The following is a 15,314-nucleotide window of genomic DNA, read 5'->3' as shown; positions in this document are numbered from 1 at the left end:
GCAGTGTGTCTACCATTAGGGTTGATCTGTCTCCTGACAAACCAAATGTACTCTGAAATATCGCCCAACATTTTTTCCAAGGTAAACCGTGCAAATTAGCCCTGCTTCTGAAAAACAGCTGAATCAAACCCAAACACATTACTATCACACATCTCCATATTTAGCATAGATAACTGCATTGATGAGTTGCATCAATTATGCTATTATTGGTTATTATTTCCTGTATAGAAGCAGTAAAATGTAGGCTGGACAAGGTAACTCTTGGGTTGATTTTTATTTCATTTATTGGATTTATATACCACTCTATACCCACAGGTCTCAGGCTTACTGAACCCAGAATGCTCACTAATGGTACCTCATCATCCAAAAAAGAAGTGAGAAGTGGGGTGCCACAAGGTTCTGTCCTAGGTCCGCTGTTGTTCAATGTCTTTATAAAAGATCTGGATGAAGGAATTGAGGGGATGCTCATCAAATTTACAGGTGACATCAAGCTGGGAGGGATAGCTAATGCCACAAAAGGCAAAATTGGGATTCAGTATGACCATAACTCATTGAAGAACTGGGCTCAAACTAACACAATGAATTTCAGTAGGGACAAATATAAGGTTCTGCAATTAGGCAGGAATACTAGCTGCACAAATATAAGATGAGGAACACCTGGCTTGCCAGTAGTACATGTGAAAAGGATCCAGGGGTCTTAGTAGACCACAAGTGTAACATGAGTCAAGAGTGTGATGCAGCAGCAAAAAAGGCTAATGCTCTTCTAGGCTGCATCAACAGAAGTATGGTGTCCAGAGCAAGGGAAGTCAAGAGTACTGCTCTATTATGATTTGGTCAGATCACACCTGATGTTGAAAAGCTGGAACGTGTGCAGAGGAGGGCAACCAAGATGATTAGGGGGTCTGGAAACTAAGCCTTCTTGGGAACAGTTGAGGGAGCTGTGTATGTTTAGCCTAGAAAAGAGGAGACTGAGAGGTGATATGCTAGCCATCTTCAAATATCTCAACAGCTGTCATATGAAAGATGAAGCAAGCTCCCCCCCCCCACTCCTGCTCCAGAGGGCAGGACTTGAACCAATGGATTCATATAACAAGAAATAAGACTCTGACTAAACATTCCAACTCTACAATTAATAAGGCACAACTATTGTACTAGGTAAGTTCCTTACCAGTTAGGGGCGGGCGGAGTTCCCCAGTAAAGTGGCCATGTTGATGACAGGGCAGCTTTCTGCATAGGCTTTGGGCATCTCTGGGAATCAACCAAATAAGTGGTAGCAAAGTCACCACGAGAACCTTCCAACTCCGCAGCTATCTTCCCCAAAATTGCACTGCACAAAATACAGAAGGGCTACTGAGATGTCTATTTCAGCAGAAAAACTAGGAACTGCTGGGTAACTTCAAATGAACGATTTGTTGCTATAGGCATCTCAACAGCCCTTTTGAGTACCTTGCTGGCAATGTTTATGCCTAGTCGGAATGAGTAAGTAATATGAATGACTAGAAAGAAATTAGGAATCCTATCTATTCATCTGCAGGGCAGTGGGATTATCCTTATGACTGATGTATGAGCTTTAGTTCAGAGCCATTTGATTGGATATTGACCTTCCATATTCACCTATACAAAAAAGAGCAGCTATTCAAAAGTATAGACATGTAGAACCATATTGGTCAAACGAATTGTCTGCATTTCCTTCTGTTCTGTTGTTATCTACATCCCAATGGGCAACTGAAGCAGAGAGGAAATGAAAGAATTAGAAGTTTCATAAATCTAAACAAAGGCACTGTCTCAAGCCTGTTTAATCCTCACCAGCAATCACAGGGATGCAAATACAGAAGGGATATATTTACCACTCTGCTATCTCTGGCACACATCTTTGCATTTTCCTTTCTGTAAACAGCTGCAAACAAATTTATGTCTTTAAAGATACTGATGAAAGAAAAACCTATCCTAATTTGACAGATACAACATATCAATTAAAGCAGCAATCAATCCTGCATTGCAGGGGGTTGGATTAAACAACCCTCTGGGTCCCTTCCAACTCTACAACTCGTAAGTTTATTGTTACCAAGTACAGTGGTACCTCAGGTTTAAGTACTTAATTTGTTCCAGAGGTCCGTACTTAACCTGAAACTGTTCTTACCCTTTAGCTAATGGGGCCTCCTGCTGCCACCGCGCCACCGGAGCCCGATTTCGGTTCTCATCCTGAAGCAAAGTTCTTAACCTGAAGCACTATTTCTGGGTTAGCTGAGTCTGTAACCTGAAGCGCATGTAACCTGAGGTACCACTGTACCTCAGTTCAGCTGGAACTTGTTCTGAGGAATGAGGGTGTCCCTGTGGTAAGTCAGGAAAAACCTCTATGGCAGGGATGTCCAACCAGTAGATAGTGATCTACTGATAGATCCCCGGCTGATCCTGGTAGATCGCGGGATCCTTATCGTGTACAAAAAGTCACGGGGGGGGGGAAGCAATTCCCTCCAAAAAAAGCTTAACAACTCTGGGGAATTCACCCACCCACCCCACGCACGCTCCTCCTCCCTCCAATGACAATGGGTAGATCACTGCCAGTTTTTTTTGTACTGGGAGTAGATCACAGTCTCTTGGGAGTTGGAAATGCCTGCTCTATGGTATAAGCCAGTCTTGGTTTCAGCACTTTTCAACCAGAGGCTTGTAGTTTGTTGTTGTTGCTGATCTTCTAAAAACCTAGTGTCACGTCTAATGCAAGCAATGCTTACACTACTACTACTGTACCACTGATTATTGCCTGGGGCCTAGGAGCATAACCAAGTGCCTCCTTGCATTTCATGGGAGTTTCAAGCTCATCCCTATTTTCAGCAAAGGCAAAAACACCTTGTGAGGATGAGATTTCTGGGATGGTGATGTCCTCACAGCTGAGCTTCAGCCCCGTGGCATGACACTTAACCAATATGACTAATAGTGCTTAGCTTTGGGGGGAGGGGGTTCATGAAAGGGACAGCCAGAACCAGTGACTGAAAAGAAGAGGGTTCAACCCATGTATTTCCTTGGGCAATGTTTGCAACGTTGGCTTTTGGAGAACTGCAGCTGACTTGGTCCTTTGCGGGCTCTTTTGCAATGACTTTATAGTTATAATCACTGAATGGGCTAAACATGGGAGCCTCACAACTAGTTAACATCTTCTGTCCCAAACCAAACCCAATATGTGCGAGACAGTTTTACTGACTGCAGTTTTCATTAACTACTGTATAAAGTGTTTAGGAACCACTTGGAGAATTCACAGCATTTTCTATTTGCAGCCTGTCATATTCTCCCCATTTTGGCTCTGCCTAGCTCTGCATCTTCTGTTGTATCAAGATAAGTGAACAATGCCCAATCCTATGCCTGCTTACCCAGAAGAAAATGACCACAGTAGGGCTTACTTCTCAGTAAACATGCATACGGTTTTCCCCCCTGCTCTGATGTTTCTGTATGATCAGTTCTTTGCATATTGTTTCTCCTTCATTGTACACCAAATGTCTCTCCCTCAACATTGTGTAAAATTGCATTTTCTGTGTGCTCAAATCACACATTCTTTCTTCAACATTAGTGTGCATTTTCTCCTGCCTTATATGAAAGTTGTTATCCAAATCCCAAGGGACAACTGAAGCACAGAGGTAATGCAAGAATTAGACTTTTCAGGCATCTAGATAAAGATACTGCCATCTTTCTTTCTTCTTCTACAGCATTTCACATCCATCTTTGAATATGTTGTTGTTTAGTCGTGTCCGACTCTTCGTGACCCCATGGACCAGAGCACGCCAGGCACTCCTGTCTTCCACTGCCTCCCAGAGTTTGGTCAGACTCGTGTTGGTAGCTTCGAGAACACTGTCCAACCATCTCGTCTTCTGTCGTCCCCTTCTCCTTGTGCCCTCCATCTTTCCCAACATCAGGGTCTCTTCCAGGGAGTCTTCTCTTCTCATGAGGTGGCCAAAGTATTGGAGCCTCAGCTTCACGATCTGTCCTTCCAGTGAGCACTCAGGGCTGATTTCCTTAAGAATGGAGAAGTTTGATCTTCTTGCAGTCCATGGGACTCTCAAGAGTCTCCTCCAGCACCATAATTCAAAGGCATCAATTCTTCGGTGATCAGCTTTCTTTATGGTCCAGCTCTCACTTCCATACATCACTACTGGGAAAACCATAGCTTTTACTATACAGACCTTTGTTGGCAAGGTGATGTCTCTGCTTTTTAAGATGCTGTCTAGGTTTGTCATTGCTTTTCTCCCAAAAAGCAGGCATCTTTTAATCTCGTGACTGTGGTCACCATCTGCAGTGATCATGGAACCCAAGAAAGTAAAATCTCTCACTGCCTCCATTTCTTCCCCTTCTATTTGCCAGGAGGTGATGGGACCAGTGGCCATGATCTTCGTTTTTTTGATGTTGAGCTTCAGACCATATTTTGCGCTCTTCTCTTTCACCCTCATTAAAAGGTTCTTTAATTCCTCCTCACTTTCTGCCATCAAGGTTGTGTCATCAGCATATCTGAGGTTGTTGATATTTCTTCTGGCAGTCTTAATTCCGGCTTGGGATTCATCCAGTCCAGCCTTTCGCATTTAACTTAAATAAGGAGGGAGACAAAATACAGCCTTGTCGTGCTCTTTTCCCAATTTTGAACCAATCAGTTACCGGTATTCCATATCCAGTAGCTTTTTGTCCCACACAGAGATTTCTCAGGACACAGATGAGCTGATCAGGCACTCCCATTTCTTTAAGAACTTGCCATAGTTTGCTGTGGTTGACACAGTCAAATGCTTTTGCATAGTCAATGAAGCAAAAGTAGATGTTTTTCTGGAACTCTCTAGCTTTCTCCATAATCCAGCACATGTTTGCAATTTGGTCTCTGGTTCCTCTGCCCCTTCGAAATCCAGCTTGCACTTCTGGGTGTTCTCAGTCCACATACTGCTTAAGCCTGTCTTGTAGAATTTTAATCCTTAAACCTGTTCCTCACCTCCACTGATCTTTGGATATACCCCTCTTCAAGTTCTCTCCATCACTTTCTGTTGTTTGCTTCCTGCATCCACATAAGCTGTGCTGTTAGTTTTGGATGGTCCAACCATAACATAGGTGATCTTTTTTTTTAAAAAAAAAAAATCTTTATTGAGTTTATAAACAAAGAAAATAATAATCAGAAAGAAAATACAAATAGCAAAGGATTTCCCATAAAGGAAAAAGGTAGCATTTAAGTTTACAAACTGCTCAAATCTATGTTCCAGTTCAATTAATCGTAGCTACCTACATATAATTTAACATGCCTATATACAGTGGAACAAACAGAAATTAAAAGAAATGTGAATACTTCTGATTAAGTCCATAATACTCTTCCTGCTGTAACCATTAGATCCAAACATCGTCTTCCTGCCTATATCCATTATTTAATTTCGTCATTATTTTTTTTGTATTAATACCATATGTTGTTACTCATTCTTCTAACGTCAGAAAGCCTCTACTATTGCAGTATCCTTGGAGATATTCTCTCACCATTTTCCATTCCTTGTCTACCTCCTTTTCTGAGGCTCCTCTCACTGGTTCCATTTTTTTTCGCTAACATTAGATATTCTACCAGTTTAGTTTGCCATTCTATCTTGGTTGGTGGTGTTTCCCTTTTCCAATTTCTGGCTATTAGATTCCTGGCGGTGGTGACTGCATACATGAACTGCGGTCTTATTTTGTTTGTAATATCAGATGTCATTATGCCTAAAATAAATAGTTCTGGTTTCTTAGAGAACATAGGTGGCCTTTTAAAACTGTAGAGTCACCATACTAACACTGCTTTATTCCATTGGCCTGAATCGTCTCCGGCCACATGGCCTGCCCACTTTAGCTTCATGGCCTTTTCCATTACAACCACAACTTTCAGTCTTTCTTGTACCCAATTATTAGTTTTTCTATCTTTTAATGATATTCCTAACATTGTGAGTCCCGTGGCATGTTGTACTATTCTTTAAATTTACATGTTTCTTTGTGTGTCCAATTCTTCATAACACATCACAGCTAATATGCACATACAGTGGTACCTCGGGTTACAGACGCTTCAGATTACAGACTCCGCTAACCCAGAAATAGTACCTCAGGTTAAGAACTTTGCTTCAGGATGAGAACAGAAATCATGGTGGCGCGGCGGCAGTGGGAGGCCCCATTAGCTAAAGTGGTACCTCAGGTTAAGAACAGTTTCACGTTAAGAATGGACCTCCAGAACGAATTAAATTCTTAATCTGAGGTACCACTGTATTGAACACTTTAGCTTTTGAGTCTAAAGAAATATTTTTATTTTTCATTTGATTCTTCGTTCAGTTATTCCAGCATTTCTTGTAGTTCTTGTCGACTTTTTATTATTACAACACCTGCATATCATAGAAAATTTAAATATCTTCTGTTAACACATATTCCTTTTTTTTTACCACTCCAGCTTTTAATACACCTTCCAAGGTGAATGTAAATAGCTTAGGTGAGTGTAGTTTAGGTGAAAAGCTAACTTCTTGCCTTATGCCTCTTTTTAAAGGTACTGGGTGGGTCTTTACATGGAGATGATATGTTGCTGTTGCCTTATTTCCTATTTTCTTGCAATAACTGGTTATATATGCTGTCAAATCTGCAGTTTTGTATCACCCACTGTATAGCCCAGGTTTCGACTGTATTGAAGGCTCTCTTTTTTGAAATAGATGAATCCATTGTAAATAGGGATATTATATCCATTACATTTCCCTAACAATATTTTCATAGTTAATAGATGATCTGCTGTCACCTTAAGTCTACTTAATCCTCAGCGGCAATTACAGGAATGCAAATAAAGAATGGATATAGATACCACTGTGCTTCATCAGGGACCCATATTTACATTTTACTTTCGGTAAATAGTTGTAAACAAACCTAAGTGCTTTTTAAGCAGGTGTGGTGGACCTCCAGATATTGCTGAATTACACCTCCCATCACCCCTGAGCAAAGCTAGTTGATGGGATCTGTAGCTCAGAAACATCTGGAGGCTATAGGTTTCTCCTTCCTGCACAAAAGAATAAAAAAAGCCTATCGTAATCTGAAAGATAAACACATCAATTACCTAGATGTCTATGTACGCCCACCTAAGAATAAGCCCATATAACGTAATAGGACTAACTTTCAAGTAGACATATTCAGTGAATGGTGGGTGATAAAAACTGCCAATAAATAAACTGAGTTGGACTGTGTCTGTTGACTCAGTATAAGTATAAGATCTTGGCATGGACAGCATCCTTGAGCACTGTAAATTTCTTTACTCAGGATGACAAGTATTGAGGCCCTTTGGGGAAAACTAAAAAGAAGAAATGAAAGTACCTGACAGAATTAAAAGCTTGTTTCACATTTTGTGTGTCCTATGACACAATGCAGGGTTGAGGTTGATAAGCATCAATAGGCATTCAGCATAGTAAGTCAGCTGAGAACTGGTCACCAAAATTTATGCTTCCGTAGTTCAACTATACACTACTCCAAATAAGTAGAAATGCTTCTGGTAAAGCTTAAAAAAGTAAAAGAGTGTTTTAACACCGGCCTCTGAGCTAACCCTGCTACTATGACCGTCCCATGCTGGTTTCTAGCTTGCCTCGTCCATTGTGCATCTTTTCATGAAGAAGAAGCAATATTTTGGGGGAGCATGTGAGGAGATGAGCAGCTAGGAACTAGGAAGGTAAAGTGCACTGACAAGGGCTGTACAAGCTTATGGTTTGGGGCCTGAGAATTTGCTTATGATCTGGGAGCAAATATAAGAATTGGCTGTGAAGTTCCTGGAAACCAAAATGAGGGGGACCTGAGGGCAAGCAAGCCAGCTAACATCTTCTAAATGTGGTTTACAGAGGCGGATTATTCCTTGTTTCAACAGCGGTATTTCCAGCTCCTGTTATTCTTTAAGTGAGCAGTAAAATCTGGGACACAAAGGGGTTGCCTATGGCTAACTTTCTTATTCACATAAACACCAAATTGAAGCAGCAATCCTGATACATACAAAGTTGTGTGACAGGAAGCCCTTCTATATAGTTAGTATCAACACCACTACCCCAGATAAAAGAATTATGGAAATTGGTAGTTTGACACACAGTTCATTTGCATAGTTCCCAATGCATTAAAAAGCATGTCGCTGATCTGCTACCACATTTGCACTCTCCATTTGAACTCAACAATTTTGGCTGGCAAACGACTACCTATACAGCAATCTGCAAGAATCCGGAAATATGCCTTCTTCCCAAATCATTGCCTTTCTGGTGGTTGTAATCGACATGGCCCTCTGTGGGTTCATCTCCAATAGCTTTATAACTGCAGTGATGGTTGTTGAATGGGCTAAATGCAGGACCCTCGATGCCAAGGAACAACTTCTTCTGTCCATGGGAACGTCCAGTATCTGTGTCACAGTTTTGATGATTCCAGCATTAACCACTTACTACTTAAAGTTGGAGATCAACCACATAATGATGAGAATGATTAATGTCTTTGCAAGCTCTGTCATATTCTTCCGATACTGGCTCCTTGCCTGGTTCTGCGTCTTCTATTGCATCAAGATAGTGAACGGCACCCACTCCCTCTTCCTTTGGTGCAAGCTGAGGATATCACACCTGGTGTCCTGGCTTCTTGCAGTATCTCTAGCTGCCTCCTTGCTCTTTTCTGCCTATGCATTTCATAATATTTCAGTGCAACATCAGAACACCACAACAGCCAATGTAACAAACATGACTCAAGGATACTCATGGATAGAAACCGGCAGCTCTTTACAACTCTTCTTTTTAATTACTGGTTCAAGCTGTCCCCTTCTTGTGACTTTACTTTGCTCCATCATGGTTGTAGCCTCGCTCTGCAGACATATCTGCAATATGACAGGTAAAGGAGCCAGTTTCAGGAGCCGCCAAACAGAAGCTCATATCAAGGCAGCTGGGACAGTGCTCTCCTTCCTGATCATTTATGTCGCTTTTTACATTGCACACCTATTGATTGTATTTCAATACTTTGAAAAATCAGAACAGAGATTTGGTTCAATAATGTGTTCAGTGGTGCAGGTAATGTGCCCCTCTGCTCACGGTATCCTCCTGGTGTTTGTTAATCCCAAACTCAAGCAGGCAGCTACCCAGATTCTTTCAGGAGCAAAGCCTTAAAAAATATCACAGGTATTTTAAATGTCACAATTGTGATGTAGTTTGCCCTAGGTTGCTTTTTTTGGTGTGTGTGTGTGTGTGTGTGTGTGTGTGTGTGTGTGTGTTTTTAAGGTACAGAGCTGACACTGAAGGGCATGGGGAAGCTGGACTGGGACTATGGTGGCTTCAATCTTTTGCTTCCCACAGTTTCCAGTCAGCAAGCAAGCAAACCTCAAATTTAATCTGATCCTCAACAGCTCATCCACCTTAAAGAGAACTTTATCCTAGCACTGGTTGACTGAATGATTCTATTATTATTATTATTATTATTATTATTATTATTATTATTATTATTATTAGAATTTATATACCACCCTATATCTGGGGGTCTCAGGGCGGTTCACAGAATAAAATCAAGATATAAAACCACAAAGTACCTAATAAAAATAAAAACAACAATCCAATAGTGCCCCCCCATCATCCTGAGAATCTTGATCACTTTGTAACGGCATTTTAAACATATAATACTCTATCTTTGAAATGATGCATAGGTAACAACACTGGGGCACTGTTTTCAAACTGTGGTTAATGCAAACTCACAACTGTAGACCTTTAGGTTTTCAGACTATTAGGATATCTACAAATTGTTTTTGAAATATAGGCATTGCAGCAATTGACACATATGAAAAGAAGAAACAAATGAAATGCTTGTACAGTCGTGATAATTCTATGTATTGCTTTGGACTTTTAAAAATCATTTCTTTAGCAAATGCTGTGCCCACCTACTGCGTCCTTGTGGCGTTTGCCCTCCCAGGTGTGTGACATCATACTGGGTTCATAAGGAAAGGGTTAACTAATTGTAAAATGACTAACCAATGGGAACACAAGGGAAGTGAGTTAGTTAGAGTTAGGGTGGTTGAGAAGACAGTCTGGAGTTAGAAGAGGCAGAGAGGATAAGTCTGTGGGTTGGGCTAGTCTGATGTGAGAGAGTGAGAGAATTTGTTAAGAGGAGTCAGTCAAACAGCTGAGATAATCAGTCAGAAGGTATTAGGAAGGTATAGGCCAGTAAAGATAACTAAAGTTAAGATACTGACAGGAATATTATCTGAGAAACCATAAACTTGTTAATGTTTATAAAATAAACTTGTTTATTTGATTCAATTTTAACAACTGTCTGGACTCAGTGTTTTACCCGAGAGTAACGGGTTGGTGGCAGTGGGGAAGCGAGCACAGTGGTGGCACAGGGATCAATAGACCGTTAAACGTCCGGGGACCCTGTGTGATCGCCACAGTCCTTAACTTTTTATCTGCCTTCTGCTGCTAGCAGTTGCTCCTCCATATAATGCCCCCCGTTCTCAGACAATACGCTTCTGTTCCATCATGCTCCAATTACATTTCAGCAACAGTGGCATACTGCTACATGTGACACTACATCATGTTCAGCTTTAAAAAAATCCTGTCAACATATATGTAAGCATGTTGTATACTTGGGGATAGCCTTTGCTGTTATCTACAATTCTGAACAATCAGTATGGTTGAGCAGGGACTGGACCTTTTAGATAGTACTAACTTTTTGCTTTTGGAGTGTGTGTGTGTGTGTGTGTGTGTGTGTGAGAGAGAGAGAGAGAGAGAGAGAGATTAAGTTGGTTCTTCTCAGGCTCTACATTCAGGACCTTCCATGGAATTGAGTCCTCTTAAGAGTACGCGGGTGGCGCTGTGGTCTAAACCAGGACTTGCCGATCAGAAGGTCAGTGGTTCAAATCCCCGCGATGGGGTGAGTTCCCATTGCTCGGTCCCTGCTCCTGCCAACCTAGCAATTCAAAAGCACATCAAAGTGCAAGTAGATAAATAGGTACCGCTCTGGGAAGGTAAACGGCATTTCCATGCGCTGCTCTGGTTTGCCAGAAGCGGCTTAGTCTTGCTGGCCACATAACCCGGAAGCTGTACGCTGGCTCCCTTGGCCAGTAAAGTGAAATGAGCGCCACAACCCCAGAGTCGTCCATGACTGGACCTAATGGTCAGGGGTCCCTTTATCTTTACCTTTAAGAATATAGATGCATTTTGAGGCAATGAGTGTGAAAAAATAAATATGAGTAAAAATTGGGCCACCTATGAACAAATAGTGGAGATGGATAACCAATGGAAATTAAAACCTTATGGGGAAGTTGAAGGTTTTGTGAATAATTGGTCGCTTTATCAGCAAATTAATGAAATGTTTAAAGATGATAAAAAGAAAAATGGATTTGGATATACAAAATCGAGATTTGAATTAGAACTGTTAAATAACAAAGTTAAAATATTATCCAAAATGTATAAATTATTACTGGAGTGGCATTTGAAAGATGAAGAAGTTAAATCAGTTATGATACACTGGGCTAAAGATATTGGTCATAATATACAATTAGAAGATTAAGGGAAATTATGGAAAGAGGAATAAATTTCACTGCCAGCAGTGCTTTAAGGGAAAATATAATGAAAATGACGTACAGAGATTTACAAGCATGATAAAAAATTGTTTTTATATGCAACAACTGAAGCAAGAATACTATTAGTCCAGCGATGGAAGCAAGAACTACCAACAAAAGAGGGGTGGCAGATGAAACTGATGGACTATGCCAAGTTGGCGAAATTAACTGGGAAAATTCAGAACTAGCAAGACCAGACTTTCCTGAAAGATTGGAAGAAATTTATGATATATTTGGAAGACAATTGCAATCAATTGACATCGCTTGTAGGGTTGCAAAAAGTTTTGTAAGGAGAATTATATGAATTATTGCGAAAAAGGACTAAGAAGGAGTTTATTTAGGATTTGGATTTTATAGCAATAATTATTAAAATAACATGCAAAATCAGAAAGAAAGTTAGAAAACCATTAGTTGCGGTTGACGTAAGTCGTAGGCTGTGATAGCCAAAGGTTTGTTATATTGAGATGTTTGGAAAACATGAAAAAGTAGAAGCACAAGGCATTTGTGTGGCTTTCTGTTAGCAATTCTAATGATGTCTGAACTGCCCCTTTGGGGCAAAGCTCAGACATCACTTCATCTTCTGGCTACTCCAGGTGATCCTACAGCCTAGCCTAGGCATGGGAAAATAGGTCTGCTAAATCATGGGTGTTCCACAACCTACTTGGCTTTGTAAGAACGAACCATATTGCTCTGCAGGATGAGATGTTAATAGATATTCTGGGACACCAGTTATATTATCTGTGGACCATGTACAGTGGTACCTCTGGTTAAGAACTTAATTCATTCTGGAGGTCCATTCTTAACCTGAAACTGTTCTTAACCTGAAGCACCACTTTAGCTAATGGGGCCTCCCGCTGCCGCCACACGATTTCTGTTCTCATCCTGAAGCAAAGTTCTTAACCCGAGGTACTATTGCTGGCTTAGAGGAGTCTGTAACCTGAAGCATCTGTACCCTGAAGCATATGTAACCCGAGGTACCACTGTACTATATTCTGATGCCTGTGGATATAGGAAACTGATTGTACTAACAGGGGTGGTCTTTGTGCCACCCTTTCCATCGCCCTTCTGTTTCCCTTCGGCTCTTCTGCTATAAAACGGAACACAGTCTTTAAAAAAATATTTCCTTTAAACAGCTATGTCTGAGAAAGAACATACAAGATTTGAAAGTTTGCAACCTACTTTGTAGGCATAATAGTGCAACCAAAAACGAACTATGGTTTCCGCTGTGTACTGCAGCCGCCATTTGGAATTTACTTAGGAATGCAATACATATGCATTTCAAGTTTAATAACATAACTAGGCTACGCAACACTTCCACACTATATAGTACATCCATACTTTGATTTTGCCCTTCACTACCTGTTTCTTGTTACAGCATGTCAAGTAAAAAAATGTAAAGTTCCTGAAGTATGTGCCTTATTATACCAATAAAAAACATACATCTTTTTCCAGTTCTGAACAAGTCTCTTAATCATTTCCTTCCCTTCATTAACCCCTATATAACTTGTAAGCTTCCCCAATACTTCCTATTAATAAATTGTCAATTCCCACTCAGTCATGTTTGGTATCTGAGCCTTTCCCCAATATTTTGCATACCATGATTTTGTAGTAAATTAGCATATAAGACAGGGGTTGCCGACCTCTTTGGACAAGTTGAGCACATTTTGAATTTTGAGAGTGCTGAGGGTGCCTGTCACAAAATGGCTGCCACAAATGTAACACAAAATTAGTGTGTACTGCTCCCATTGCTGCTCCCCTGTCTACCAGAATACCTCAAATTTATAACGGGAAGTCAGTGTGGAGTTACAGATCAAGAACCCTGTTTTATTCTATGCCAATCCTAAACCAAAGCCTAGGCTGCCATCCTGCACCTACTTACCTGGGAGTTAGCCCCATTAAACACAAGGAGAAATACTTCTGAATAAGACATGTACACCATTGCACTTTAAGCTAACTATACAATTAATTCTAAATGAGTGCCTGGACAACAGTTCCCGCACCTACAGAAATGTCTTACGGTTCATTGCAATGTTTTGCATTTGCTATTTGAGGAGGGGATTCTTTAACACCTAGCTTCGCCTACTGTGTAGTAATATTTGCAGAAAATAACCTGATCTTAGACAAAATCAACACAGGAAAAATGCATCCTGGTTGATAGGGAAAAAGAGTGGAGATTCCAGGCACTCCAAGGACTCCTAGAAAAACAGAGCAGGAAAGGTACACTAAAAGGGTGAGGGACACAACAGCTCTTTAGAACCCCAGCAATTCCTGCTGCCTGGTGCTCAAACAACTCAGTTATCAATCACAGCTCTAACTTCAATAATTAGAAACAATGACAGGCAGGAGAAGCCAGCCTCACTCATTTTACAGAAATCATTTAGAAGGGTACCTCCCCAGTTGAAGGAGGAGGAGGAGGAGGAGGAGGTTTGGATTTGATATCCCGCTTTATCACTACTCGAAGGAGTCTCAAAGCGGCTAGCATTCTCCTTTCCCTTCCTCCCCCACAACAAACACTCTGTGAGGTGAGTGGGGCTGAGAGACTTCACAGAAGTGTGACTGGCCCAAGGTCACCCAGCAGCTGCATGTGGAGGAGCGGAGACGCGAACCCGGTTCCCCAGATTACGAGACTACTGCTCTTAACCACTACACCACACTGGCTCCATAACTTCTTTCTAGGAGGGTTAGAGACATTCATTTTTTAAAAAAGAAGCAGCTCAGAGTCTGGGGACCTTGGTTGTAAGCACCAGTTACAGTCTTTGCAGACACCATGGTTCCTGTGGGCATTGGGCTGGCAACACCACTATATGAAATCAATTCCTTTAGCTGTACATGGCCTTTTTTACAGGTTAGCAAAAACAGAACAGATTATAAAATGTAGTTTCATCCAAGTCCCACCCCTGCCTTATACTGTTATTTATGACCAAAATGTCCACATAGAAAAGTAACCCTGAAATGTTTTCTTTTATCCTTCCATATCTTCTCTCAGTTCAATCCTTACTTCCCCCTTTGGTATTGATGCCTTGCAACCCAGCCACAGATATTTATTGCTGAAGTCCTCCATAATGTGCTTCTAGCACTAACAGATTATCTTGTACCTGTCCATTTAGCCTCTTTTGTAATGCAAGTTAGATGCTGAAGCTAGTCTTTCCAGATACAGAGTTGTTCAACTTTAGATCTGTTACATATTGCATCATTTTCCTGATACTACAATTTTAAAAGAAACTATGCCACACAGACATGCAAAAAATGATCTTAAGGAGTATCCAAAGTGTGGACAGTTGCTTAACTGAGTGAAAACTGATCAAAGCAGCAATAATATAGTGTACCTAGTACGCTTTGCATAAAGGGAATTTCTCCCCTTTGACTGAAAGGGTAGATACTGAAGCACCAGCACCATCTACTGGTTAGCTTGCTGCTTCTCCTGATAAGAAACCTCATTTAGGCAGGACACAATGGGCAAAAGGAGGCAAGGATGGCATAGCTCAGGAGTCACCAACCTTTTTGGTCCTCTGGGAACATTTGGAATTATGAGAGAATGCCATCAGCACCACCCCCTCCAGTTGTTCTTTTCTCTTTGTCACCTTCTCAAATCATTTCCCCTCACAACAGATGCGCAGACACACACACACAGAGACTTCGCTTTCCTATGGGGTCCGGGTAAAAATCAGATCCAGAAGAATTAAAGCTGATCCTCTAGAATTCCAAGGATGATCTGTGCCTTGGATCCATGGTTTTGTGCCATGGAAGG

General features: G+C 41.1%; 2 protein-coding genes across 5 annotated transcripts in view; one reads left to right on the top strand and one right to left on the bottom strand.

The window, feature by feature from the left end:
* LOC128408143 (acylamino-acid-releasing enzyme-like) overlaps positions 1-15,314 on the bottom strand; it is a 48,722-nt gene that overhangs the window by 11,840 nt on the left and 21,568 nt on the right. The window lies entirely within an intron of this gene.
* Positions 8,140-9,122, top strand: LOC128408156 (taste receptor type 2 member 7-like). The gene has a single exon (XM_053377443.1). The coding sequence runs from the start codon at positions 8,211-8,213 to the stop codon at positions 9,120-9,122; it is 912 nt and encodes a 303-aa protein (XP_053233418.1). The 5' UTR covers positions 8,140-8,210.

The sequence above is a fragment of the Podarcis raffonei genome, chromosome 2 (assembly GCF_027172205.1).
Source record: "Podarcis raffonei isolate rPodRaf1 chromosome 2, rPodRaf1.pri, whole genome shotgun sequence".
NCBI classification, from domain to species: Eukaryota; Metazoa; Chordata; class Lepidosauria; order Squamata; family Lacertidae; genus Podarcis; species Podarcis raffonei.
This window is presented reverse-complemented; position numbering and strand designations above follow the sequence as displayed.

Excerpts from the sequence above, each read along its gene's own strand:
- LOC128408156 (XM_053377443.1), top strand. The coding sequence starts at position 8,211 with ATGCCTTCTTCCCAAATCATTGCCTTTCTGGTGGTTGTAATCGACATG.